This window comes from Capra hircus, chromosome 16 (assembly GCF_001704415.2).
Source record: "Capra hircus breed San Clemente chromosome 16, ASM170441v1, whole genome shotgun sequence".
In the NCBI taxonomy this organism is placed as follows: Eukaryota; Metazoa; Chordata; class Mammalia; order Artiodactyla; family Bovidae; genus Capra; species Capra hircus.
Genome location: NC_030823.1, coordinates 26,097,992 through 26,124,641, shown reverse-complemented (window position 1 = coordinate 26,124,641; position 26,650 = coordinate 26,097,992). Strand labels below are relative to the sequence as shown.

Below are 26,650 nucleotides of genomic sequence, written 5' to 3'. Positions count from 1 at the left end.
ACTCTGCCCACGGACTGCAGCACGCCAGGCTTCCTTGTCCTTCACTATTTCCCAGTGTTTGCTCAAACTTATGTCTGTTGAGTCGATGATGCCATTCAACCATCTCATCCTCTGTGCCCCTCCTTCTCCTCCTGCCCTCAATCTTTCCCAGCATCATGATCTTTTCCAATGAGTTGGCTCTTCACATCAGGTAGCTAAAGTATTGAAGCTTCAGCTTCAGCTTCAGCATCAATCCTTCCAATGAGTGTTCAGGGTTAATTTCCTTTACAATTGACTGGTTTGATCTCCCTGTTAACAAAAAAATAAGGTTTCTTCTCCTGTGATGATTAGGACTGAAACCCTAATAGCTCTCTAGAAGAAAGTTGCTGCATAAAGAACCTCAAAAGAGCCATAGGAGTTAAGCTATGAAGTCATCAAGCTAGTGACCGCATTGCTTCAACTTTGCAGAAACTTGGCAGGAATGGGTTCAAGAAAAACGACTGTCAGGCAGTGTGTTAATTAGTGACTGCTTTCTGCTTTCAAAATGTAGGCTGAAGGAGGATCTGAATATGTGACACTGGCTACTCTCAGACATATATTCTCTCAGCCTAGTGGTCTCAGAGCACTGGAAGGACACAGAGATAAATTAGGAGGACTTAGCGAGCTAAGGAAATACCTGCGGAATTCATTCATTCTAATCACTCAGACTACATAGCGTGTCAAGGGGCTTGGTGATTTTGGAAATTCGGTATGAAAATGACATGAGATCTAATTTTTCAAGTCCTTTTAGTCAATTTTATCAATAAAAGATGTGAAATACCAACTCTGCTGGTAAAATAGAAATTACCTGACCACGGCTTTTGAATCAACATCTGTGATAAGACATCCAAAAATCAACCCTGGTGACTTCTAAGACTAAACACCTGAAGGGCACAATTACTGGTTTTACATTGTCCTTTCTCATCCAATGTGTTCAAGTTTATTGTCTATTAAAATACTGCAGTAACAACAGCTAATTTACACGGCATTTTGTTTCTGGGGTGGTGACAAGCACAAAGTAGAGTTACTGAAGGAATTCTGACCTGTCCTTTGCAGAATGGAGAGGAAGTGTATGAGACCATAACTCGGGGGCCAGAGGAGAAAGGAACTGCATTCTGTCCTTCCTCGCTCTCCTGGTCTCCAACCCCCACATACAGCTTTAGACCAAAAACTACTGGGGAGGGCCAGGAGTGAGAGTGACCTGAATTAACTCTAATGCATGATGAAAGCAAATCATTCACAAATTATACTATAACATTAATAATCATTTGTGATACACATTGTAACTCATCTGGACACCTGTTTGAGTAACTTAATATGGAGTTGACTGCTTTCCTCAGGGGAAAAAAGAAAAAACGATACACTGGCTTACCAGTCCACATTTACACATTACCACTCTCTGCTAACAAACGGAGTAATTTAGCTTCCTTTCAACCTCTTTGTAGTTCTATCTCACTTAACATAATAACTATGTTCCTGGAAACCTGTGTGCATTTCATGTCTTGTAAATGGTACGGCACTTGAAAGGCACTAAGGGAGCTTCCTATTTAAAGGAATTCCAGGGACTTCCCCGGTGGCTCAGAGGCTAAGACTCTGAGCTCCCAAAGCAGGGGGCCCAGGTCCAATCCCTGGTCAGGGAACCAGATCCCACATGCTGCAACCAGGGATCCTGAGTGCCACAACTAAGACCTGGTGCAGCCAAATTAGTTAATTAATTAACAAAAAAAGTAAAGGAATTCCACATTAAGAAAATATCAGAACTAGAGCTACCAAGACTTTGTGGCAACATGAAAAATGCTTATGAGCCAGTGTTGAGAGGAAAAAAATAATCAAAATTGTGTGCACACTATGACTGCAATTTTTAAATAACATAGATGTACATATGATAAAATTTTGTGTTTTTTTTGACAGATAATTGTTTAGTTTTTATTTCATAATCATAAATTTAACTTTGCAATCCAGCTAAACTCGGAGGGGGATAAGGAAAATATGGAATCCAAAGAACTGTAGCAAGAGCACAAAGATTATAGGATATTTCGAGCAGATGGGGTTAAGGGGTGCTCTCCTGGGCTACAGAAGGAATGGTCTGGTGGTTAAGTAAAATATAAGTCAAATTTATTAGATTTGTCCAGTCAGCAATGGTGATCTTCTTGCTGGTCTTGCCGTTTCTGGACCCAAAGCGCTCCATGGCTTCCACAATATTCATGCCCTCTTTCACTTTGCCAAAGACCACATGCTTGCCATCCAACCACTCAGTCTTGGCAGTGCAAATGAAAAACTGGGAACCATTTGTGTTGGGGCCAGCATTTGCCATGGACAAGATGCCAGGACCTGTATGCTTCAGAATGAAATTCTCATCATCAAATTTCTCGCCATAGATGGACTTGCCACCAGTACCATTATGGCGTGTGAAGTCACCACCCTGGCACATAAATCCTGGAATTATTCTGTGAAAGCAGGAACCTTTATAACCAAATCCTTTCTCTCCAGTGCTCAGAGCACGAAAGTTTTCTGCTGTCTTCGGGACTTTGTCTGCAAACAGCTCAAAAGAGACGCGGCCCAAGGGCTCGCCGTCGACAGCGATGTCGAAGAACACGGTGGGGTTGACCATGGCTAGACAGCGAAGGAGGCTCCGGGGTGGCGGCGTCTGCAAGGCACCATATGATAAAATTTTGGAATGAAATTTACCAAAAATGATAATAGTTACATTAGGAGATGGGATATGAGTTATTTGTGTCTCATTCTGCTTTCCAAACTTTCTGGAATGATGTTTTTAAAACTAACACTGTAAAGTAAAAGAAATATGTGCTGAATCTTATTGATAGAGTTGAATAATTATTCAGTCATGCTCTCTATCTGGATCTTTTTATGGTGAACTTCACTTAAGTTCAGGAAAATCTGTATTTCAAACATTTTAAAACCATTAATATTTCCCATTAAAATAAATCTTAGGGCATTCTAGGTAGCTCAGTGGTAAAGAATCCTCCTGTCAAGCAAGAGACATGGGTTCAATCCCTGAGTAGGGAAGATCCCCTGGAGAAGGAAAGGGCAACCCACTCCAGTATTCTTGCCTGAGAAATCCCATGGACCGAGGAGACTGGCAGGTTACAGTCCATGGGGTCACAAAGAGTTGGACACAATTTAGTGACTAAACAACAGCAACAACAACAATCACATTAACTGACAAAAGTAATCTAACAAAATCCAATATCCATTTAACCAGCAAGTTAGGAATTGAGAGGAGCTACCTCAACCTGATAGAACATCTGCAAAAAAAAAAGAAGAATTTAAATTTAACAATTAGAACAACCCTAAAGTCAATCAAAATTAAGATGTGAAGAAGAATAATACTGGTAAACTAGAAAAGGACTGTTTCTCAATATGCAACTCCTTAAGCAGTTTTAGTGCACAGACAGGCAAAAACAGGACTCTCTCATCTTTGTGCTTTGTTCTATATGGGGAACCATCTGCTCCCCTCTCTACCTCCTACCCCAATGTTTACTTTTCATTATTTTTGCTAATAGCAGTCATATCCCTTCATTGAGCCCTTGGGGCACACTGAAACTACATTCAGAGAAGCGTCCCAGTTCTCTCCAGCCACCACCAAAAATGTGCATAAACATACACACACATTCTCAATGTCAAACCTCAGGTAGGTTTGCTAAGGACAATTTTAAGAACCAAAAAGTGGCTTGTAAACTCCCTTTATGCTCTAGAAATATAAAATTTCCACATGTCTATTACATAAATCAGCCACCTACCCAACAACCTCTTTATTACCCACCATATTAAGTTGATATACATAAACTAACCAAATAACTTTCAACAAATTAATCCCTTTAAGCAAAATAAATAAATAGAAGATTTTACTAGTAGGCCTAAGATGCTCTTGTCAACTAGCAACAAACAAAACACATTTTGTAGGTTGAATTAAAGGCCCTAGGATGAATGCCCTCACTATCCACAGAAATCATTGACTAAATCCTTGTAAATTGATTAGACGGCTCACTCTCCTCCATTCTGATATTATTCGATGTTATAAAACAGTTTAAGTCATTCAGGCTTTTTATAAACAAGATGGTCTCTGCCTTTCTCTCATATTTGCCTAAAGGCCTCTGCCATAAACTCAGAAGAAAAATTGAAAATTTTGATAGCAACCTCAAAAACAGATTCAATAAAAACTGCAGCAGGTACTTTATTGATAGTACAATAAACAGACTCAAAAGTGCAAGCTTCCCCCCGGAGCTGACATCCACAGAAACATGTCCAGTCTGTACCAAGGACTTCTTGCTTTCTAGCTTGGAAAAAGATGATCCTGTGAAAGTAGCCTACTTATCCTGAGACTGTGTAAAAAAAAAAAAAAAAAAAAAGAATTGTGATTAAGTGAACTGATTTAACTGTAGTTAATGTTCTATTTTTGAGTAGATATATGAGAAAAATCCTTTTCTTTCTCTTTTATCTCTATCAGTTTAAGGTAGAGATACTTACATACTACATACTTTCACAAACTGGAAGGAAACATTCTTTAAATGGTGTATTATTCCAACATCCCTCCTTAGAATTCATGGGAAAAAAATTTTTTATGAAAATTCTCAGTATGTATTTTCAATGTAAAAGAACCGAGAGAAACTTAAAAAGAGCGATTCTATAGACTATATTAATAGGCCTTATCTCCAGTACCCAAAACAACAGTAACAATGGTTCAATATTATTCAAAATGCTTTTACCAAATTCCTCTATTTTTTATAATCATGTAGTTATTTATTCAGGCTTAGTAAAAATTCATTCTCTTTCCTATAAGGTTTAACTGGATAAATCAAATTTGCAACAGTAAGGCTCAAATGTCATTTAATTACATATGACAAGCTGCTGCTAGGACCAAGGACTGTACTTTACAGGTTGAAGGGAGATGCATCCAAACAGTAATATGCTAGTAAATATTTAACATCCAGCTCACCAAAGGAAAAAAAAAAAAGCATTTGCCGATGTCTGTGGTGTAAACACTTCCATCATGGCCAATTTTAACATGACATCACTAAACATGGAGCTGGGACGAGACATGCAATAACACACCATTATATAGTATTTTCATCACAGATGAACGGATAAAGAAGTTGCAGTATATGTTCAATACCTTATAGTAAACTATAATGGAAAAGAATATGAAAAAGATTATACATATATGATTATGTTTGTATAACTGAATCACTTTTCTGTATACCAGAAAGTAACAGAACATTACAAATCAACTATACTTCAATTTTTAAAAGTAGCTTTCAAAAAGGTCATACAATAATTAGGAAGTGATAAGTTTTGAGTATTTATTACCACTGATTTAAATATAACCCATTTAATTATGTTACAAAGTTTAATTTCTGATAATGGCCATGTTTAATAAGCAGCTTCCAAAATTCCTATAAATTTAGCAACGAGCTCTCATGAGCCAGCATGAACCAATTCCAGTATACCATGCTCAGGAAACTGTCCTGGAACTTATTCTATGGTTTAAAGAATATGAGCTTTTTAGGTAATAAAGAATTTCCTAGCAGGTCAGGAATTTGAGAAACCCAAGTGTTGCAGACAGAGAGACCCTTCAGTTAAGTTCAGTTCAGTCACTTAGTCGTGTCCGACTCTTTGCGACCCCATGAACCGCAGCACGCCAGGCCTCCCTGTCCATCACCATCTCCCAGAGTTTACTCAGACTTATGTCCATCGAGTCAGTGATGCCATCCAGCCATCTCATCCTCTGTCGTCCCCTTCTCCTCCTGCCCCCAATCCCTCCTAGCATCAGAGTCTTTTCCAATGAGTCAACTCTTCGCACAAGGTGGCCAAAGTACTGGAGTTTCAGCTTTAGCATCAGTCCTTCCAAAGAAATCCCGGGGCTGATCTCCTTCAGAATGGACTGGTTGGATCTCCTTGCAGTCCAAGGGACTCTCAAGAGTCTTCTCCAACATCACAGAGAGACCCTTACAGGCTACTAAATAGATAAACCTCATAGAAACAAATTGGAAGGTCTTTGCTCTTTAGCTCAATAGATGAGCTGATAAAGGCGATAAAATAATTCTGATACCTAAAAGTAAATTATAACTGTAGAGGAGTTACAAGTTAATTCTTAAACCAGAACTGCTCCAGTTTTATTAATATATAACAAGGATGTCTTTGTATATTAACATCTCTTATATACTATATAAATAAAACCAGTTAAATAAAACAAATCAAATGAGTTACATTGAATCAGATAATCTCTAAACAATTTATGAGGTCAAATCTGCATGTGAGTGAGACTTGACCATAAAGAATCCCAGAGACAATACACACACACACACACAAACACACATACACACACACAAAACATGGTCACTGTATACACTTCTAGTCCTCAAAATATGAAACCTTGAATATTTCCTATGAGTCACTGCCTACCTAACAAAAATGTCTCTATACCTAACTTTTCTAATATCAGTGTCTGAAGACATATCTTGTCCTTTGTAAACATTAAAGTCATGCAAGAAAACTACTATTTTTCTACCGTAAACACACTGACAGCAAACTCTGTGATTTGGTAATTTTTTCCCTTTAAACATCTGCTGCATTTTTCTTACTTGATAAACCTATTTTTCTAAAGCCTAGTGTGCTCATTTGTTCAGTTGTGTCCAACTCTCTGTGACCCCATGAACTATAGCCCGCCAGGCTCCTCTGCCCATGGATTTTCCAGGTAAAAATACTGGAACGGGTTGCCATTTTCTTCTCCAAGGGATCTTCCAGACCCAGAGATCGAACCTGCATCTCTTGTATTTCCAACATTGGCAGGTGAATTCTTTACCACTGGGAGGCCACCTGGGAAGCCTCTCTAAAGCTTAGAGTCCCTTGCAAACCTCTTCTTAAGTAAAGTTCTTTTCTCTCCTAAATGCTTTTGTCTCTGAGTCTTTCTTTGACAATAACTTGCTTATTTGTCCCTATGTTTTTTGGTCCTACCTACCTATCTAGTCACAGCCATGTGGTGCCTATCAGACCAAACTTCTCACGGAAAACAAATATAAACTGAACTAAATATACAAGCAACTATCTGATGATATTGAAGAGCAACTAAGAACAGGTAGATACTGAAAGGGAGTCAACATTTGGGTGAAGAGAAAAGCACTGATGAGTTTCCATTTTTTATGACTTTTTCCCTGAGAGAAGGCCTCAAATTGCAATGCAATGCAGCTAGAAATCAAAGAAAAATTCAAAATCTTACTAGCTGGTAAAACCAGAGTCTGAGGAAAACACAGCTGCTGGAAAGCAAAGGGAGAAATCCTAAAAAGTAGCAAGCCAGGAAAGAGGGGACCTGAATCATGTGTATAAATTCTAGCCAGATCTCTGGCTGAGGTTGAAACTATACATGTGTGAGGCCAACTTCAAGCAGAAGACTGAAAGAACTGAGCAGAAATTTGAGCCACCACCCACAGCAAGGAAGATAAAGTTTACAGTTTGAAATCAGCCAAGTTAACTGATTACTATTAAAAAAAGAAAAACTACTCTTCATGGGAACACAGCAGAATTCAGAATCTCTATAACATATCATTCACAACATCCAGGACACAGTTCAAAATTACTTAACAGTCAAAGGAAATAGGAAGACATTACCTATTCTCAGAAAAAAAGAATCAATGAAAGTCAATCCTGAAATGATTCATGTATTGAAATTAGTAGATAAGAGTTATAAAATAATTACTATATCTTAAGTTCAAGGACACAGAGGAAAATATGCTAGTAATGAAAGAAAAACTAAGAAGTATCAACAGGTTACTAGAAGCCATAGAAAAGGACTAATAATAAATTCTGGAATTTAAAAATATACATTTGAAATGTTAAAAAATTACCCATTGGTGGAGAAGGAAATGGCAATTTCCCAGTATTCTTGCCTGGGAAATCCCATGGACAGAGAAGCCTGGTGGACTCTAGTCCTTGGAGTCACAAAAGAGTCAGATATGCCTTAGCAACTAAAAAACAATAATAACATACCATACTTACAAGTAAATTCCAGATAGATTAAAAATTTTAATGTAAAAAGTAAAGGTATAATATTAGACTAAAAAATTACTGAATGGGCTTAACAGCAGAATAAAAAACAAGAAAGAGCCAGTGAACTTGAAGAAAGATTAATAGATTAATTATATATTAATAATCTGAAGCACAGAAGAAAAAAATAATTGAAATAATTAAGAGCACTTCAGGAACCTTATCAAAAGATTTGTCATATACAACTAGAGTTCCATAAGAAGAAGAAGAATAAAATAAAGCAGACAAAATACTTGAGGAAATAATAACCAAACATTTCCCATAATTGTTATATCCCCAGCTAGACCATAAGCTCAATGAAAGCAAGGAATTGAGTTGTACCTCTTTATTAATCCACATAGCACCTAACAAAGGCTGCATAGTGGGTTCTCAATTAATACATATTTATACATTCAGCATCAAGAATGATTATTTATTGAGTGCCTGCTGTCTGTAAAGCATGATGAAAGGTGCTACAGACACAAATATGCTTTAGTTACAGCCACTGTGCTTAATGAAGAAAATTTTGAAAAAGATAAAAGAGAGAAGCCTCAATTGTTTTCAAGAAGGGTTTCCAATGGCTCCTGTTTTTCATTTTTCCCTAGGCAATTCATCTAACTTGCTTACTGTACTCCCTGCTAAAAGGAGAATCAGTTCAGTTCAGTTGCTCAGTTGTGTCTGACTCTTTGCAACCCCATGAACAGCAGCACGCCAGGCCTCCCTGTCCATCACCAACTCCCGGAGTTCACTCAAACTCACGTCCATCGAGTCAGTGATGCCATCCAGCCATCTCATCCTCTGTCGTCCCCTTCTCCTCCTAACCCCAATCCCTCCCAGCATCAGAGTCTTTTCCAATGAGTCAAGTCTTCGCATGAGGTGGCCAAAGAATTGGAGTTTCAGCTTCAGCATCATTCCTTCCAGTGAACACCCAGGACTGATCTCCTGGAGATCAAAAGGAGAATATAACATTGTATATCCAGAGTGAGAGGGGTTACATTCCAGAGCCTGTTCAAACAGTCCTATTCTCCCCAACTTGGTTCAATTAAGACAAACAGGGGCGATACTTCTGTACAATTTTCAATAATTTTTTTTTACATTTGCCTCTAGCTTTCAGGCAGAACTTACGTCCTCTAGACACTTGGTCAGTAAGTACATATTTTTATACCTCAGCAAAATATGGGAGGAAACAGCTGGGAAAGAAAATGTCTACACTTTGGGAAGAATACACAGAAATGTGCATACCTCTCCAGAACCTGGAGTGTATAAGATCAAAAGAATTAGGTGTGCATATGTGTGTGTGTGAGAGAGAGAGAGAGAACACTGAGAGAGACAAAGTAGGACTCAACATTCCTTTCTCTGTGTGAAAGCTTGAAGCACTTCACTCAGTTTGTTTAAAAACTATCTACTAACAGTCTGTGATTCTGAAAGCCAGTCTATCCACAAATAAACTCAGCAAAACACCACAACAGAGATGCACTGGTCTGATATGCTCATTTCAAGTATGACCATGTATGTAAGGACATGGTTTGGGGCACAAAGCCCAAACCTAGATGCCTGGAACCATGAATTTAGTAAATCCCCTTAAAATGAGCTGTTGGAAATGTCTTGTTTCTGTTAAAAAATAGAACTCACTCATAAAGATATAAGCAGAAATTAGATTTCGGTATGTTTGCAGGAGCCTCTGAGTCCAGGAAGTGGCATTTATGACTTTGGTTATGAATCTGTCTGTGACTTTAGTCAGTATTTTAGTCTCTCTGGTGCCTATTTAGTCAGTCGATTGGGGATAATACTCTTTGCTATCCATTTCACAGCACTGCTACATCTGTCATGATCATAATAGCTGTCATTTATCGAGTTACTACTATGCATCAGACACTGGGATAAGCACTCTGCTTGCATTATTTGCAATCCTGACAGTAATCCTGAAGATGGGTGTTATTCAATTTACAGATGATGATGCTGACTCTCCAAGAGGTTTAGCAACTTTGGAAAAGTCACACCAACTAGTAAGTACTGGTGTCAGGATTCTCTCAGATACCTTTCACTACATTACGCTAGTTTGCTTTTTTTTTTTTTTTTTTTTTGCTAGTTTGCTTTTATTCCTTAAGCATAGTTGAAATATAAAGAACACTTGAGGTATACATATATACTTACAGGGAAAAAAGGGAAGGAACTTAGGAAATGTATTCCAGGAGTGTAAACCTAGACTGAATATAAGACATGGCCTAAATCAACCAGAGGCTAGAAACAAATCACAGAGCAAAGGCTACAGGCTGCACTTAAGGACTGTGCATAAAACATAAAGGGAAAGGGTAACTGAGATGCTTGCAGTTATCGCCTGGAACTCACTGGAGGCTCTTAGTTTTCATGTTGCATGCATCCTACCTGGGATAAAAACCCACAGTCCTACACACACACACACACACACACACACACACACACACACACACAAGACAATGGGTTATGCATCTCTCTACCACATGATAGCTAATGTAACCTGAAAATAAGTCTCTAATGCTTGCAAATCAGAAGCATTAGAATAATAAAGCTTCTACATCAACTATACCACAATTTTAAAAAGAAAAAAAACTTTTTTTAAAGAAAAATACAATTTCACAAGTTAATGATTGTTGATTGTTATGTGGAACTATCCATTGTATCAGTCTCGCTGTCTTTTTGCAGGCTTAAAATTTTCCATAATTAGAGTTTTAAAAGAAAGAAAGGTGTGAAATGAAGGGAAAGGAAGAAAAGAGGAAAAGAAAGAATAGCCATCTTCCTGAGACGGAAGAAGAGTGATGTGTGAAAACAAAGAAACTCTGATTTTAAAATGACTTAAGAAAGAACTTCTTTCCCCCAGTTCAACAATAGTCGTAGGATTTCAAGAGAACAAAACTCAGGAAAGAAAGGAAAAGATCCTCCTGTTAAAACCTGAAAGTGTTTTTACAAGAAATGTAGGACTCTAAATCACCAAGAAAAGCCAGTATCTTGGAAAATACACCAGAGTGACCCAATACAGAAGAGCTGAGAATGAGTACACAAGGAGTTCATGAGAAAAGGGCAAGTTTTTAACAGAGAACTGTTCCCAATGAACATAACTGCACTTAAGAACAAAGTCCAAAATATTAAGAAATATTAATATATTTGTATATATATCAAAAATATATCTATAGTGATATCTCAGGGAACCCGTCTGTTTAAGCACTTATCAAGGCTTCCACATATTCATTTTGCCCTGGTTGATCTTGTTGTTTGCTGCCATTGGCATGAGACGGTCAACTGTGGCTGTGACCTCCTTTCATTCAATCCTAGCTTATAAACCAGGGATTCCCAAACTTCAAGTTAAGACAGATTGTTTATTTGATTTGGTGGAACTTGTTCTTTTTCTCCCTAAAGGAAAAAAGCTGTATGATGTTTTAAAAAACTAAGCAAAAATAACAGTTCTGATAATTAATTAAAATATTTTTCAATATTAATAAAAATACATAAATACTCAGCACTCAAAATGGTGAAACTAACAATGTCTGGCATTCAGTCAAAGATTACCAGACACAGAAAGAAACAGAAAAAACTTACTCTTAAAGAGAATGATAAGTCAAAATAAGCTGAGCCAGAATTGACCCATTGGTTTTGTGTCCAAAGATGTAAAAATAATGATAATAGTTGTATTATATATGTTCAGAATTTTAGTTAACACATGAAAGATATTTTTAAAGACTCTTAGCTAACTTCTAGACACCCATAAATCAATGGAACAGAATAAAGAGCCTGGAAATAAAACCATGCATATTTCATCAATTAATTTATGACAAAAAAGCAAAACTGCAAAATGGAGAGAGAATAGTCTCTTCAGTAAGTGGTAATGGGAAAACTGGATAGCTACACAAAAAGAATGACTGGACCACTATCTCACATCATACACAAAAATCAACTCAAAATGAATTGAAGACATAAATGTAAGACCTGAAACCATAAAATTTCTGGAAGAAAACATGGGACGTAAGCTCTTTGACATCACTCTTGGCAATGACCTTTTGGATTTGATGCCAAAAGCAAAAGCAAAAATAAAAATGGAACTACATCAAACTAAAAAGTTCCTGCACGGGAAAAGGAACAATCAACAAAATTAAAAGGTAACCTACAGAACGGGAGAAAATAAGAGCATGAAATATACGTGACTCCTTGTGCGCTGTCAGTGGGAATGTAAATTGGTGCACCCATTACGGGACACAGTATGGAAACTCCATAAAAATTAAAAATAAAAATAAAAAAATTTTTAAATAGAAAAAATTAAAAATAGAACTACTATGCTCTATCAATTCCACTCTGGGTATATGTTGTTGTTGTTGCTGTTCAGTGGCTAAGTCCTATCCAACTCTGCGACCCCATGGACTACAGCAGGCCAGGCTCCCCTGTCCTTTTCCATCTCCCGAAGTTTGCTCAGATTCATGACCAATGAGTCGGTGATGCTATCTAACCATCTCATCCTCTGCTGCCCCTTTCTCCTTATGCGTTCAATCTTTCCCAGCATCAGGGTCTTGTCCTATGAATCGGTTCTTCACATCAGGTGGCCAAAGTATTGGATCCTCAGCTTCAGCATCAGCCCTTCATGAATATTCAAGATTGATTTCCCTTAGGATTGACTAGTTTGATCTTCTTGCTGTCCAAGAGACTCTCCAGAGTCTTCTCCAGCACCACAGCTCAAAAGCATCAATTCTTCACTGCTCAACCTTCTTTATGATCCAACTTTTACATCTGTACATGACTACTGGAAAAACCATAGCTTTGACTATATGAACTTTCATGTGTCCAGGTGGCCCTAGTGAAAAAGAACCCACCTGCCAATGCAAAAGACATAAGAGATGTGGGTTTGATCCCTGGGTTGGGGAGGTCCCCTGGAGGAGGAAATGGCAACCCACTCCAGTATTCTTGCCTGGAGAATCCCATGGACAGAGGAGCCTGGTGGGCTACAGTTCATTGGGTTGCAAAGAGTTGGACATGACTGAAGCGACTTAGCAGGCAGGCATAGGGACCTTTGTTGGCAAAGTGATGTCCCTGCTTTTTGATATGCAGTCTAGGTTTGTCATAGTTTTTCTGATAAAATAGATAACTAGTGAGAACCTTGTATAGCACAGAGAACTCCACTCAATGCTCAATGGTGACCTAAAAAAAGGGGATATATCTATGTATATAGCCAATTCGTTTCACTGTACTGCAGAAATGAACACAACATTGTACATCAACTATACTCCAAAAAATCAATTAAAAAATAAATGGATGTAGTTTATTGTATGTCAATTATACCTTGATAAACTGACTTTTAAGATGACTCAGAGATCAAAAAATACATGGATCATCTGACACTAACAAGCTCACCATGCTGGTGGGCAGGGGAACTGAACCAAGGGCCTCAACCCAGCTTTCTCTGAGCTCAGTGCCAGAGCTTTTTACGAGCTCCAAATGTGTTTTGGTTTTGTTTGTTTTGTTGCCACGCTGGGCAGCCTGCAGGACATTGGGTCTCTAACCACGACTGAACCCAGGCCACAACAGTGAAAGCGTCAAGTCCTAGCCACTGAACCACCAGGGAATTCCCCATTCGTCCATCTTACAAAGGCAATGCCTGGTTTTCCCCTCTGTGTCCTTAGGAGCCTCCCTCACTGCTCTCCACATATTTAAACTGAAGCTAAGGCAACCAAATACGTGCTTCTGAAACTCCACTCCACTGTGAGGAACACTTAAAATCAGTAATTTAAGAACAACAGCCCAACCAGATCTATATTACTATGTGCAGAGTCCTACCAGAGGAACAACCCCTAGCCCCAGAGATTTAATCTGTGTTATTTCTGTTCTTTATTAAGAACTATTTGCCCCCATGCAATAGTATAGATGAGAAACAAGGAAACACCTGGTTATCACAGAGGGTCGCTATTATCTGTTACCACGAAGTTTGGCTTCACATAAGAAAGTCCAGTCGTTCACGTAGGTGGGTTTCTTTTCTCACTTTATTGAGAGTAAAGCAGTCAACTGTTTTGGCAGCTCCATGAAGTCACCAGGCTCTCAGCCTTCTTCTGTCTCCCCAAGCACGTGTTTTCCATCCTCAAGGTCACATGGTGTTGGCTGGAGAGCTTTGATCTGAGCAGGAGGAGGAAGGAAGGAGGAAAAGAGAGGTACCTTGATTTTCCAGGAAGGTAGAAGGGGGGGACTACCTGGAGGAAGGAGAGGTGGGTCACCAAGAGTGATCCAGGAATGCCTGACTTTGGAAGTCAAAAGATGGTGGACACTCGGGTCAATCCTGAGACAGCACTTGTGCTGTCTTGCACCTTGAGGGACTCCTAAAAGAGTTCATCACTATGGCAATGACGACCCTGTATGCAAGACAGCAAAAAAGACACAGATGTGTATAACGGACTTTTGGACTCAGAGGGAGAGGGAGAGGGTGGGATGATTTGGGAGAATGGCATTCTAACATGTATACTATCATGTAAGAATTGAATCGCCAGTCTATGTCTGACGCAGGATACAGCATGCTTGGGGCTGGTGCATGGGGATAACCCAGAGAGATGTTATGGGGAGGGAGGTGGGAGGGGGGTTCATGTTTGGGAACGCATGTAAGAATTAAAGATTTTAAAATTTAAAAAATAAAAAACTAAAAAAAAAAAAAAAAAAAAGAACAATTTCAAAAACCAAAAAAAAAAAAAAATTCCACCAAAAATTCCAGCACAAATCTTTTAATGGAAGAAAGAAAAGCCTTAGAACAGTATCTACATGATAATTCTGCTTCTGTCAAATAAAAATGTGCCCCCCCCGCCAAAAAAAAAAGAGTTCATCACTAGACCATCCACTGCTTAAGATTCAAGCTCCCAATGCAGGGGACATGGATTCAATCCCTGGTGAGGGAACTAAGATCCTGCATGCCACATGGTGGGGCCAAAAATAAAAAAAGAGTTAATCACTGGAGCTGAAACATGTTCTCTGGGTATAAAGACCAATACTTGAGTGCAGTGCTGAGATTTTCTTTCCCTGAAGAGCTGCTTTGAAAGAGCTCCACTCCTGTGTCCTGGTCCTGATTCCACCCTCAGCGACCACATGACAAGCACAGGCAGGAACTCTCTCCTCCCTGGAGATCAGACCTGGCCCTGGGAGACTTCCCTGCGGCTGTGCCCTGAACACCTTGCAACTTCCTCTGTGGTCACCCAGTCACCCAGTGTTTCTGGGCTGCTGGCTGGTAAGCTGGGTGAATGGGCACAGTCATGCGAGAGGAGTGTTTGCTGTCCAGAGCACATACTTGGAAAGTGGCTACGTGCAACACACGCGCCCTCATGAAGGCACGTTATCATGAGGGGGAGTGGTGGGAAAGCGGTGGGAGGTGTGTTCAAGAGCAGAAGGCAATGCTGGTGTTGCTCAGTAAGAGGCACAGAGAAGCTAGTCAAAAGGTGACGGCTTTTGTCAGACCGGGCGCTCCTGCCAGCCAGGCCCAGGCCACATCTGCCCCCAGCCCACTTCTCTGGGGTTAAAATCTGGGGAGCTTTTGCCCCGCACCTCTAGGGGCCTCGCCTCACACACCTTGTGAAGTTTAGCTCCGGGTGCCTTACACCTGTGAGGCGTCAGAAACTCAAATGAGTGGTTGACTCTCCAACTGGAGCCCCAACGCAGAGCACGACCTCGGGAAGCGGGCAGCCCACACCTGACAGGATGGCTGCTTCCTTCACTACTGTGACCACCAAGGTGCATGCCTCCTAAGTCGCCTCAGTCATGTTGGACTCTTTGTGGCCCTATGGACTGTACCCCGCCAGGTTCCTCTGTCCATGAGATTTCCCAAGCAAGAATACTGGAGTGGGTTGCCGAGCCCTCCTCCAAGGGACCTTCCCGACCCAGGGATCAGACATGCATCTCTTATGTCACCTGCATTGGCAGGCAGGTTCTTTACCACTTGCGCCACCAGGGAAGCCCGTGACCATCAAGGGAGAGGGGAATTTTTCCCTGCTTCAGCACTCCGGCCATTCGGCTCCCCAGGACCGGCCTCTGCTCAGCTGCTGGGCTCCCCCACCACCAACAGTGAACAAGATCAGAGGGAGGCCAGCCATACTCCACGCCCTCCCAACACATGAAAGCACTACAGGTCCCTGGACACAAAACCAGGAGAGGGTCGGAGCCCTGGAGGGGAATATCCTGGACTTCCGGGCCTCCTGCCCAAGTGGGGTCCTCCAGCCACACTCAGAGTAACCCTTCCTTCCTGCTTAAAATCGATCTCAGACATAACTACTGGGTGTAAAGTAAATAAGTTCCCCCTCCCTTCCAAACCTAGCTTCACTCCAAGGACCGTAACATGCAGTTTGGGGTATGTCTTTACAGAAATGTTTTATACAAGTGTATTCTGTTAAATGCATTCTCAAGAATTTTACTTATAAATAATTCAATTAGTAAGACTAACTAAGGTATAAAGTATATCTTATTTACATTGAAATTGGAACCGGAAAAACAAAAACTTAAAAGTGATCAGAGGACTGTCGATCCTCCCAGACTGCAGTTTTTGAAGTGACCACCAGGTGTCAGAGTTATCAATAATATTCCCCGAATTACAACTGGAAAGTTACAGGATGGGGAAAGTGCTTGGCTGGAAAATGAGATGCTGAGATTCCCCAAACAAGATTATTTGGCCCTTTGGCCCAATATTTTGTCTACTTAGGGCTCCGTAGGGAGACAGTAAAGGGAGCAGCAGGAAAGAAATCTTACGTTCTCTCCCCACAGACTGCCACTCACAGACTGCCACTCAGGTGAGCACGCTTGGATCTTCAGAGCTCCGAGTGCTGGTGAATTTCACAGGGGAAATGTGAAAATGGCTGGGCGGAGTTGGGCCTCCTCCCTTTGTAAGGCTACTTTGGGAATCCAGGGCCATCTCCCCTCTCCTCAGTAGGAGACCAGAGGATGGTGATCACCAGAGGAGGACACACAGGAGGCCACATCAGCTGTGGCCATCTTCATTTTAAAAGGGAAAACCCACTTCTGCGTCAGGAGCTCTTCCTATCTAACCTTGAACATCATGGTCTCTTATTCACTTCCAGTTTGGCCTCCTCACATATATTTCCTTTACCAGAACTGATGGTGGAGCCTGTTGGCTGTCCTCTAGAGCTGCTGGCCTAGAAAACATGCACCCGCCCACGCTTGAGAGCACAGGGTGGGGCATCTACCACCAAAGTCTTCAGGCTGTTGCCCAGGGTTAGTTACACGCTTCCTCTAGGGGCCCAACCACCTCGCTGGCACCACCCACCCGGCTCTAGTGGAGTCAACATTCTGTGGAGGACTCCAGCTGATGCTCATGGCAAGCATTACCCTTCTTGGATTCACCAACTCAGCCAAAAGGGGATGTTGAGGCAGTTACAACACAGACTTGTAGGAGGAGGGGATGATGGCCAAGGCTCCTCTTCCCTGGGAGACGACAGCTGAAGAGTGTCAGAAAGCAAGGAGAACCCTTGCCACGTGTCCCTGTTGGCACTCGTCTAGGCTGTTCCCTGGACCACATCCCATTTCTGGCCGTGGATCCAGGCAAGGGTTCAGACCCACTACACACTGGGGCTTGTCATGGGTGGACCTTTACTGTGAAGCGATGCCAAGCTTGTGGGAGGAGGTGGTGTAAGGAGAGGGGAGAAGGTAAGAAGTTGTCAAGATTTCACGGACAATGTTATTGGTATGAAAATACTTCTCCAGACTTGTGATTTCCATGAATTCAGACAGGAAGATTAAGGGGACTATTTTGGGGTGGGTGGAGGGGTACCAGTAGCATGCAGAATCCTAGTTCCCAAACCAGGGACTGAATGGAGTCCCCCTGCAGAGACAGCACAGAGTGTTAGCCACTGGACCACCAGGGAATTCTAAGGGGAGTTTTCATGTGATTTGAGTGACATCATCTGCTAAATTGGTACATCCTATGTAGGCCACATGAAGCAACAGTAATTATATAAGTCACTATACACCTTAAATGCTATATACATAATTTAAAATGATACACCTGTGGTGCCACAGACATAATAAAAATGCCAGTTATTATTAAAACATAAGTAGTGTCCATATTCAAATATGACCATGCATTATGTTTGATGTTTCAAACAGAATATACAAGCCAAATGCTTCTTTTAAAAACAAAAAGGGATAAAGCAGTGTTTATATTGGGATCCATGTTAATTTGCCATGACAAGTACATTAACTGTTGCTTTGATGTGGCAACACTGGTATGGCAATTGAAGGGATTTTTTTTTTCCATTATCCTATTACATATGCTATAAGAGGGATGGAACAAAAAGAATCTCTCATAATGCTAACCACAGCCTGACTGTTTCAAAGGCAAGGTTCTCCAGACTGAGCCAAGGGAAGGGACTCTTCCCTTCCCAAGGGAGCTCCACCCTAATCTACTCAGGGTTTATCAACCTCAGGAGGCCCCACTCACTGTGGCTCCTGGACAATCCTGGACCCACTATGTTCCTGTAAGTCAAAGAGCCTCCCCTAGCCATGAAAAGTCTGGCTGTCCATCACATGTTCTACTTGTGATGGATACTCGAGCCACTTAAGCGACAAGGCTGTCACAAGCCCAGAAGAGACTTCTCACAGTCAAGGCATATCTTGAGATCCCCAGACTTCAAGGTTCTCTGGAAAAGGCACAACCAATGGTGCCCCCTGAACTGGGGAAAAAAAGGATTTCAGGCCCCTGCCTCCCCAATGCCTGCTCACCACCTGCCCCCTCCAGGGTGATCATGTTTTGTGTAGGTAAGTCAGAGAGGAGTTGTGTGTGGATATTCTGATGACAGGGACTCCTCCCTTGACTTAATCCTTTCAAGCCCTGCAACTCAGCCAGGCAAGAGGCCTGATTCAGAATCTCCTCACCAGTACGCAAGGCTGTTTCCCTTCGATAAAGCGAGCAAGGAAATTGTTGATGTGGACACACAAAAATAGATTTCCTGAATCAGATGTGAATTCGGGTGCAGAGTAAGGCCAAGCTAAAGGCTCAAACTCACTGACCATAATTATCCCTCCCATAGGGCAGCAGCCTTCCTTACCTGCAGCCAAGCAGCTTCTGAGGCAGTGCTGAACAGCCAAACCTGTCGAAACCTCAGAGGAAACATTCCTCACCAGGCCTCCCAGCCCAAGCTTCAGAGGACAGGGCACCAGAAAGGTAAACAGACTAAGCCAATAGCAACAAGAGAGAACTGGTTCTCCTGCTCTCAAGATGGTTCATGACACTTCAATTAAGTTCAACACAATATAGCTGAATTATTTTTAACCTTTTATGGAGCCTCTTGGCTTCACAAACCAAATGTTTGTTGGTAAAGTTGAAGGATAGCTAGAAGCAGAGACCAGAAAAAAAGAAAGAAATCACGAGGAGAAATGAGCCTTTTATTCAAGAAATCATCAGTGTGGTACACTTTGGGTGTTGCTTATTTGTCATTGATTTCTCAGAATAATATAGCACATTTCCTTTAAGCAATTTCACGGTTATCCCAGCAAATGGGAAAGGAATCCTCGGTTCTGACTTTCTCAGTATCTCTGTTGCCTTGAATATCAGCTCACAGCTGAACAGTTCAAGATATTCCTGCCTAAAGTTAATATGAAGAGTTCTTAATGCACAGCCTTTTGGATAACTTGACTCACTCACTGTCTAAGCAGACTAATCTCACATTTAATAGCTCTGCCATGGGGCAAAGCGAGAGAAGGGTCCCTTTTCCTTTCTCTGTTCCGCTTTTCTTCTTGGCCCCATGCTACAAAAATCTCTTTGCAAAACTTGTCAAGGGTATTCTGTAACCTCACTGAAAAAATGTATCCAAAGTTTTTCTGATATGGTATCAGAGTTTAGCACAAGAGTTGCAACTTCTAATGCCTTATAGGTTCCAAATAGATTTGTTTTATAGTATCTTGAGCTGTATTCTTTGGCCTTGAAACACTTTGCTTTTTAAAATATCCATTCTGGAACTTCCCTGGCGGTCCAGTGGTTAAGACTTTGCTTGCCAATGCAGGGTGTGATTCCTGATTGGGGAATGAGGGTCCCACATGCCATGGGGTGTGGAAAAAAAAAAAAAAATTTGTAATCCATTCTTCTTGAAATATGGCCCACTTTTAATAGATAGGTGGGGCATGAGAAATAGCTCTCTTTCCTCTTAATTCTCCTATCAGAAATACAGCAGCTCACAATGGACCATAAATGGCAGCTGACAGTCAATTTCAGTGTTTGAGAGATAATAAGGACTAGTGCAGACTGTAGTAAACTGGAGACCACATGACCTGTATAAAGGAAGAAGCCACTGCTGCTACCAACAGCCAGTCCTGCAAGAGTATGGACTCAAGCCTTTCTGGAGAAACCAGAAACCCAGATTCTGATGTGTAATCTCCCAACTTTAAAATATGAACTACCAGTTTAAAAAAACTCATCAGTTCACCATTTTGCTATCTCCCTTCAGTGATTAAAGGCAGTATGACTGGGAACAGAAAAGCCACCATGGAAGCCAGGAACCCAAGACTGTCAGACCTAGTCTGACACCAACCCACCGTCTATCCCTGGGCAAGACACCTAACACTGCAGTTAATTTGTCTGAAAGGCTTAGAGGTCCAAGAATCCTTTTAATCCTAAATTATTACACTGTATATTTAAATAAGTTTTCTAGATGGTCAATTCCACGAAGAACAACCAGAAACATAATTAAAGTGCGGGGGGGGGGGGACACACACACACACACACACACACACACACACACACACACACACAAAAACCAGATCATTGTGCCATAGCAGGGCCTATTATGCTGTCTAGACATGGCCTTGATGTGGCCAAGCCACTTGGTTAATAAAACCACAAAGAATGTGAACACTTCTATCAGGCCTGATCGCCTATATCATAGCCACCCACCCACTGGGGAAGATGAAAATTGTATATCACCATTTCTGTGGCAGGGAGCACCTGTCTGTAAAACAGAACTCTCTTGGCCCTTTTGAACCCAAACCCAGGGTTTTCAGGAAACATTTTGAGCTGGAAAATAAAGCTGGCCAGCAGGCTGCCCTGAGCCACGACTCCTGATTTTCAAGTTCATGCTCAGCCTACCTGCGATGAAATTTGGAGTTGCCACATCAGGGCTTTCGGCATGAGCCAACTGTACTCAGAACAGCTCTTGTTATGTAACCTTCGGCCACGGCCCACATGTGTACATGAGCACATGCTCACCCTGTACAAAAGCACACAGATCTTCAGATACAGCTTTTTTTGTTTCAGTTACAGGAAGGGAGTAAAAAACATTAAGCTGGAAAATAATGAGGGATGGGTAAAGTAAAGGCCCTTTCCCACTGGAAAGGTTAAAAAATAGGCAAATTTCAGAGCAGATAAAAGTCCACATTCTTGTGGCTATATTAACTGTATGGCTTGGGCAAACTGAAGGCTCCAAGAAGAGAAAGCCAAGTGGATTACAACTGGGCAGTTTCTTCACACAGGCCATCTTGACATGGACAGCTTGGCTTCCAGTGAAGTGGGGAGGCACCTACATTCCTAAGTGCTTTTGTGCATCAGGTGTGAACAGCAGGGCCTTTTTATTTTGCTATTTGTAGCTGCCAATAAGTATCTAGTATGATTTAAAGAACCTTTGACTCCTAAACCAGCTATGACCTATGGCTTCAGTTCTGCCTGCTGCAGACACTTTCCTTACTGTGCCCTGATATTGCCCTGGCTTTAGGTAACCAGTGTTTGTTCTAAGTCAGCTTGTTCTTACCCTAAGGCCTTTGTATTATCTGTTCCCTCTTCTTGGAATGCTCTTTACCCTGATCTCCACAAGGTAGTTCATTCAGGCCTCAGCCTGCAGGCTGTCGCTCAGAAAGGCCCTCTCTGGCAGTCCACAGAATCCACCCACGCATTCTGTGTCACGTGACCCTACTTTACTTCTCTGCCTACACTTCCTACCATCTGATTCAGTTCCCATTTCTTTCTTTATTGCTTGTCCTCTCTCACTGGTATATAAACTCCATGGAAATAAGGATTTTGTGTCTTTTTCACCATGTGTTTCCAGCAGCTAGAGTGCTCTGCATATGGCAACTGCTCAATAAATATTAGTCGAAAGAACAATGGACAGTTGGATGAAGAAGGGAAGAATGCATCCAGCAAATATCTGTGAAGCATCTATGGTAACCTGGGAAGAGATGAGGAATGAAATCCTCTTTCAAGGACTCCACAATCTACCAGGGATGACAGACATTTAAGCGGAACAACATGGCGAGAGAACTGCTTATAGAAGAATACCATGGGGCTTCCCTGGTGGTCCAGGGGCTAAGACTCCCAAAGCAGGGGTTCGAGGTTCGGTTGTTGGTCGGGGAACTAAATCCCACATGCTGCAACTAAAGATCAAACACCCTGCGTGCCGCAACTAAAACCTGGTACAACCAAATTAATAATAAATAAATATTTTTCTAAAAAGAAGACACATGCCATGCCTTCCACCCAAGGTGAGTAGGAGGACAATCTCTAAGGAAAGTTAAGAGTTGGCCAAAAGGGCAAAGATGAGAAGAAGGGTGGCAGGGAAGGCACCCTGTTGAGAAACATCCCAAGAAAGGCATGATATTTGAAAGCAAACTATGGGTTCCAGAAGCCCCAGGAGGACTGGGATGGTTGGTTCCACAAGTGACAAAATGAGAGAGATGGGGCCTCAAAAGAGAGACCAGGGCTAGTTTTTAAGGAGCCTCACAGACCAGCCTCTGGATGTTAAGATTTTAATTCTGTGATCTGTGGGAGCCATGGAGATGTTTTTAAGCAGGGAAGTGATATGATGGTTTTATGTTTTATAAAGATAATGCTGATGGCAGTGAAGGAACTAGTTAGAGGGAAAAAAGCATTCAGGAGGTTATTGTCCAATCCAGGATCCCAATTAGTGGCAGCAGAAAAGGAAAAGAGCAGACAGATATGAAAGCTATTTAAAGGGCAGAATCAATAGAGCTTAGTGACATATGAAATGTGGGAGGTAAAAGAAAGGATAGGGTTAAAGAAAATCCCAGGCTGTGGTCAGTGTCATCAAAATGAATGGTGCTCCTGCTTCAGGCCTGGGAAGCCTAGATTCACTCTGTTTGTGATGTGGCTGAATCTGAGTCTGCTCACTAACATGAGCTCATGGACCCTTGCCCAGGTGGCTCTCTGTGATCCTAGCACAAAGGTTCCTTTCTCTGCTTATCAAGTAAATTTCTATAGACGTCCCTCTGAAGTGTGTGCATCAAATCTACAACGTCGATGATTTATCGGTTCACAAAGACACACAGTATTCTTTCGATGCTCGGCCATTTTTGGAGGCACACACTGATCCATCACCACAGGAGCATGACTATTGGTCTAAATATAGATGTGCCTGTCACCTCAGAGAAAGAACAGACCAGAAGTCATGATTCCACTTACTCCAGGGAAATTTTAAGGTGACAAAATTGTAAAACAAATTGATATCATGTTTCTTAAGTCTATAAATCTGATCTAAAGAGAAAATTATGATTGCCTCACCTGTGTTTCACATTCTCTTGATATTAACTGCTAATTTCGCCCTCAGATCCATCTAAAGCAGCCCTCACCCCAACCCCAAGATACTGCTTCCGGTCCTCATGGGCTAGCTAGCCCACGGGTGACAAAAAGCAAGCAGAGTGGGCTCTCTGGCCAGAGGCCCTTCAGGGATCCCCGGCTTATTCCTTTTCTCCTACTTTAGCCCCCATCTGCTGCTGCCACCTGAGAGCCTATATAATGTTAAGAGATGGGGGGCACTGGTGCTTGAAACCTGGCTTTACCATTTATAAGCTGTGTGATCTCAGGCAAGTTATCCAGCCTCTCTGTGCCTCAGTTTCCACCCTTGTAAAATAAGGATACTTTTATCTAATTTACCTCATGGGGTAGCTGTGATTATTAACTGAGTTAATAAAGTACTGAAAACAGTACCTAACAGAGTAACAAGTAACAAGCACTCAATAAATGTAAGCTACTAGGGACTTCCCTGGTGGTCCAGTGGTTAAGACATTGCCTTCCAGTGCAGGGGGTATGGGTTTGATTCCTGGTGGAGGAGCTAAGATTCCACATTGTCCACAGCCAGAGAACCAGAACATAAACAACAGAAGCGATACTGTAACGAATTCAACAAAAGACGTTTTAAATAGTCCAATCTAAATAAATAAGTAAATGGAAGCTCTTAATATTACTCCTACTATTACTGCTCTCAGTGGCACTGGGGGAGCCTCTGGTAGGTTCTGAAATAAAGTGCCGAAGCAAAACGAGTTCTAAGCTGAGGGCCAACGTCCTGCTTTTGCACCATATCAAAGGGGCCACAGAGCGGTACAGTGCACGCATACAGTGTTTTCTAAAATCGCCAGTAAAAGAGTTCTTTGCATTTTTCACTGGCAGCCCTCCCTCCCCACGCCAAAGGACTGAGACATGAGCCCACAGGTACCGCGGCTAGAAGACACATGAGTGACAGACAGCACACAGTCTCACTCCCTCGGGGCAGGGCTTCATTACAGGGTCAAGTGGGTCCAGCCTGGCTCCCACTCCCTTAGGACAAGTTCTTCCCCCGAGAATCGCTCATTCCTCACCTAAATAGCCTCCTGGAGCCACCCACTTCTCAATCCCTCCAAACGAAGCATTTAAATCTGATACTTGAAAAGGGTAAAAGACCAGCTATATTGTTAAATTATTCGTAAGTAGAAAGTAAATATAAATTGTAAAAACAAACTGAATTCAAGACTAAAGGCTAGTTCTGATATGGACTTTTAATTTATCTGTAATGATAAACTACCTGTCAATTGTCTTAACATTAGTACAGGCAGAGGAAAATCAAATGTTAAACATGATACCACTTATATTAGCATAAAAAATTCAATACACAGAACAGAACTGAGAGCCCAGAAATAAACCCACACCTACAAGAACAATTAGTAATTTACAATAAAGTAGCAAAGAACATACAACGGAGCTGGAAATAAATATAATTGGGAAATCTGGATGGCCACATGCAAAAGAATGAAACCAGACCATTATACCATACACAAGAATTAACTCAAAATGGTTTAACACTTCAATGTAAGACCTGATACCAGTGGCTCGGCAGTAAAGAATTCACCCGCAATGCACGAGATGCGGGTTCGATCCTTAGGCTGGGAAGATCCCCTAGAGGAGGAAATGACAACCCACTCCAGTGTTCTGGCCTTGGAAATCCCATGGACAGAGGAGCCTGGACCCCTACAGTCTGTGGGGTCACGGAGTCGGACACAACTTAGCGACTAAACAACAACATGCTCTTTGATGTCAGCCCTAGCAGTATTTATTTGAACCTGTCTCCTCAAACAAGGACAACAAAAGCAAAAATAAACATATTGGAGCTAATCAAACTAAAAAAAAAAACAAACTCAAAAAAAGAAAGAAAAGGCAACCTACTAAATAGGAGAAGATATTTACAAATGATATGTCCAACATGTGGTTAACATCCAAAATATATAAAGAATTCACAGAACACAACAGCAAAAATAAACCATCCAATTAAAAATGAGCAGACAGGGACTTCCCTGGCAGTCCAGTGGTTAAGAATCCTCCTGTCAACACAGGGGACACAGGTTCAATCCCTGGCCTGAGAGGACCCCACATGCCTCAGAGCAACTACGCCCGTGGGACACAGCTGCTGAAGCCCAGGCACTCTAGAGCCTGTGCTCCGGAACAAGAGGAGCCACAGAAATGAGAAGCCTGGGCACCACAAGGAAGAGTCGCCCCTCTTGCCACAACTAGAGAAAGCCAGCGTGCAGCAACGAACACCCAGTGCAACCAAAAACAGGTAAGTAAATTTTTAAAAATACTTTAAGTGGGCAAACTATTTACAGTAGCCAAGATATGGAACCAACCTAAATGTCTATTGACAGATGAATGGATATAAAGATGTGGTATATACATAATATATACAATAGACTACTACTCAGCTGCAAAAAATGAATGAAATGATGTTATTTGCACCAACATGGGTGGACCCAGAGATTATCATACTAAGTGAAGTAAGTCAGACAGAAAAAGACAAGTATCATACGATATCACTTACATGTGGAACCAAAAAAATTATATAAATGAACTTATTTCTAAAACAGAAATAGATATAAAAAATGAACTTATGGTTACCAAAGGGGAAAGGCGGTGGGGAGGGCTGAATTAGAAGTTTGGGATTAGCAGATACAAGCTACTATATATAAAACAGGCAAGGGAATTCCCTGCCAGCCCAGTGGTGGAGTTCAAGAACCAAAATCCCACAAGCTCCACTGCGTGGCCAAAAAGGAAAAACAGACAGGCAAAAAGGTCCTATTGCATAGCACAGGAGCCATATTCAATATCCCGTAATAAACCATAATAGAAAAGAATATGAGAAGAATATATATATAATATACGTGTATAACTGAGTCACTTTTCTATATACCAGAAACTAATATAATATTGTAAATCAATTATACTTCAACTAAAAAAATGAGCAGACACTGAATTGATCTTTTTCCAAAGAAGACATACACATGGCCAACAGACACATGAAAAGATGCTCACATCACTGATCATCGGAGAGATGCAAATCAAAACCACAAT

General features: G+C 41.4%; 1 protein-coding gene and 1 long non-coding RNA gene across 2 annotated transcripts; both read right to left on the bottom strand.

The window, feature by feature from the left end:
* On the bottom strand, positions 1,929-2,695 carry LOC100860961 (peptidyl-prolyl cis-trans isomerase A). Its single transcript, XM_018060209.1, has one exon. It carries the CDS (start codon positions 2,627-2,629, stop codon positions 2,069-2,071), a length of 561 nt encoding a protein of 186 aa, XP_017915698.1. The 5' UTR covers positions 2,630-2,695; the 3' UTR covers positions 1,929-2,068.
* LOC102186708 lies at positions 8,959-20,013 on the bottom strand. Its single transcript, XR_310603.3, has 3 exons — positions 19,104-20,013; positions 13,961-14,187; positions 8,959-9,000 (listed from the first exon to the last, which is right to left on the bottom strand). It is a non-coding gene; the product is annotated as an uncharacterized LOC102186708 (long non-coding RNA).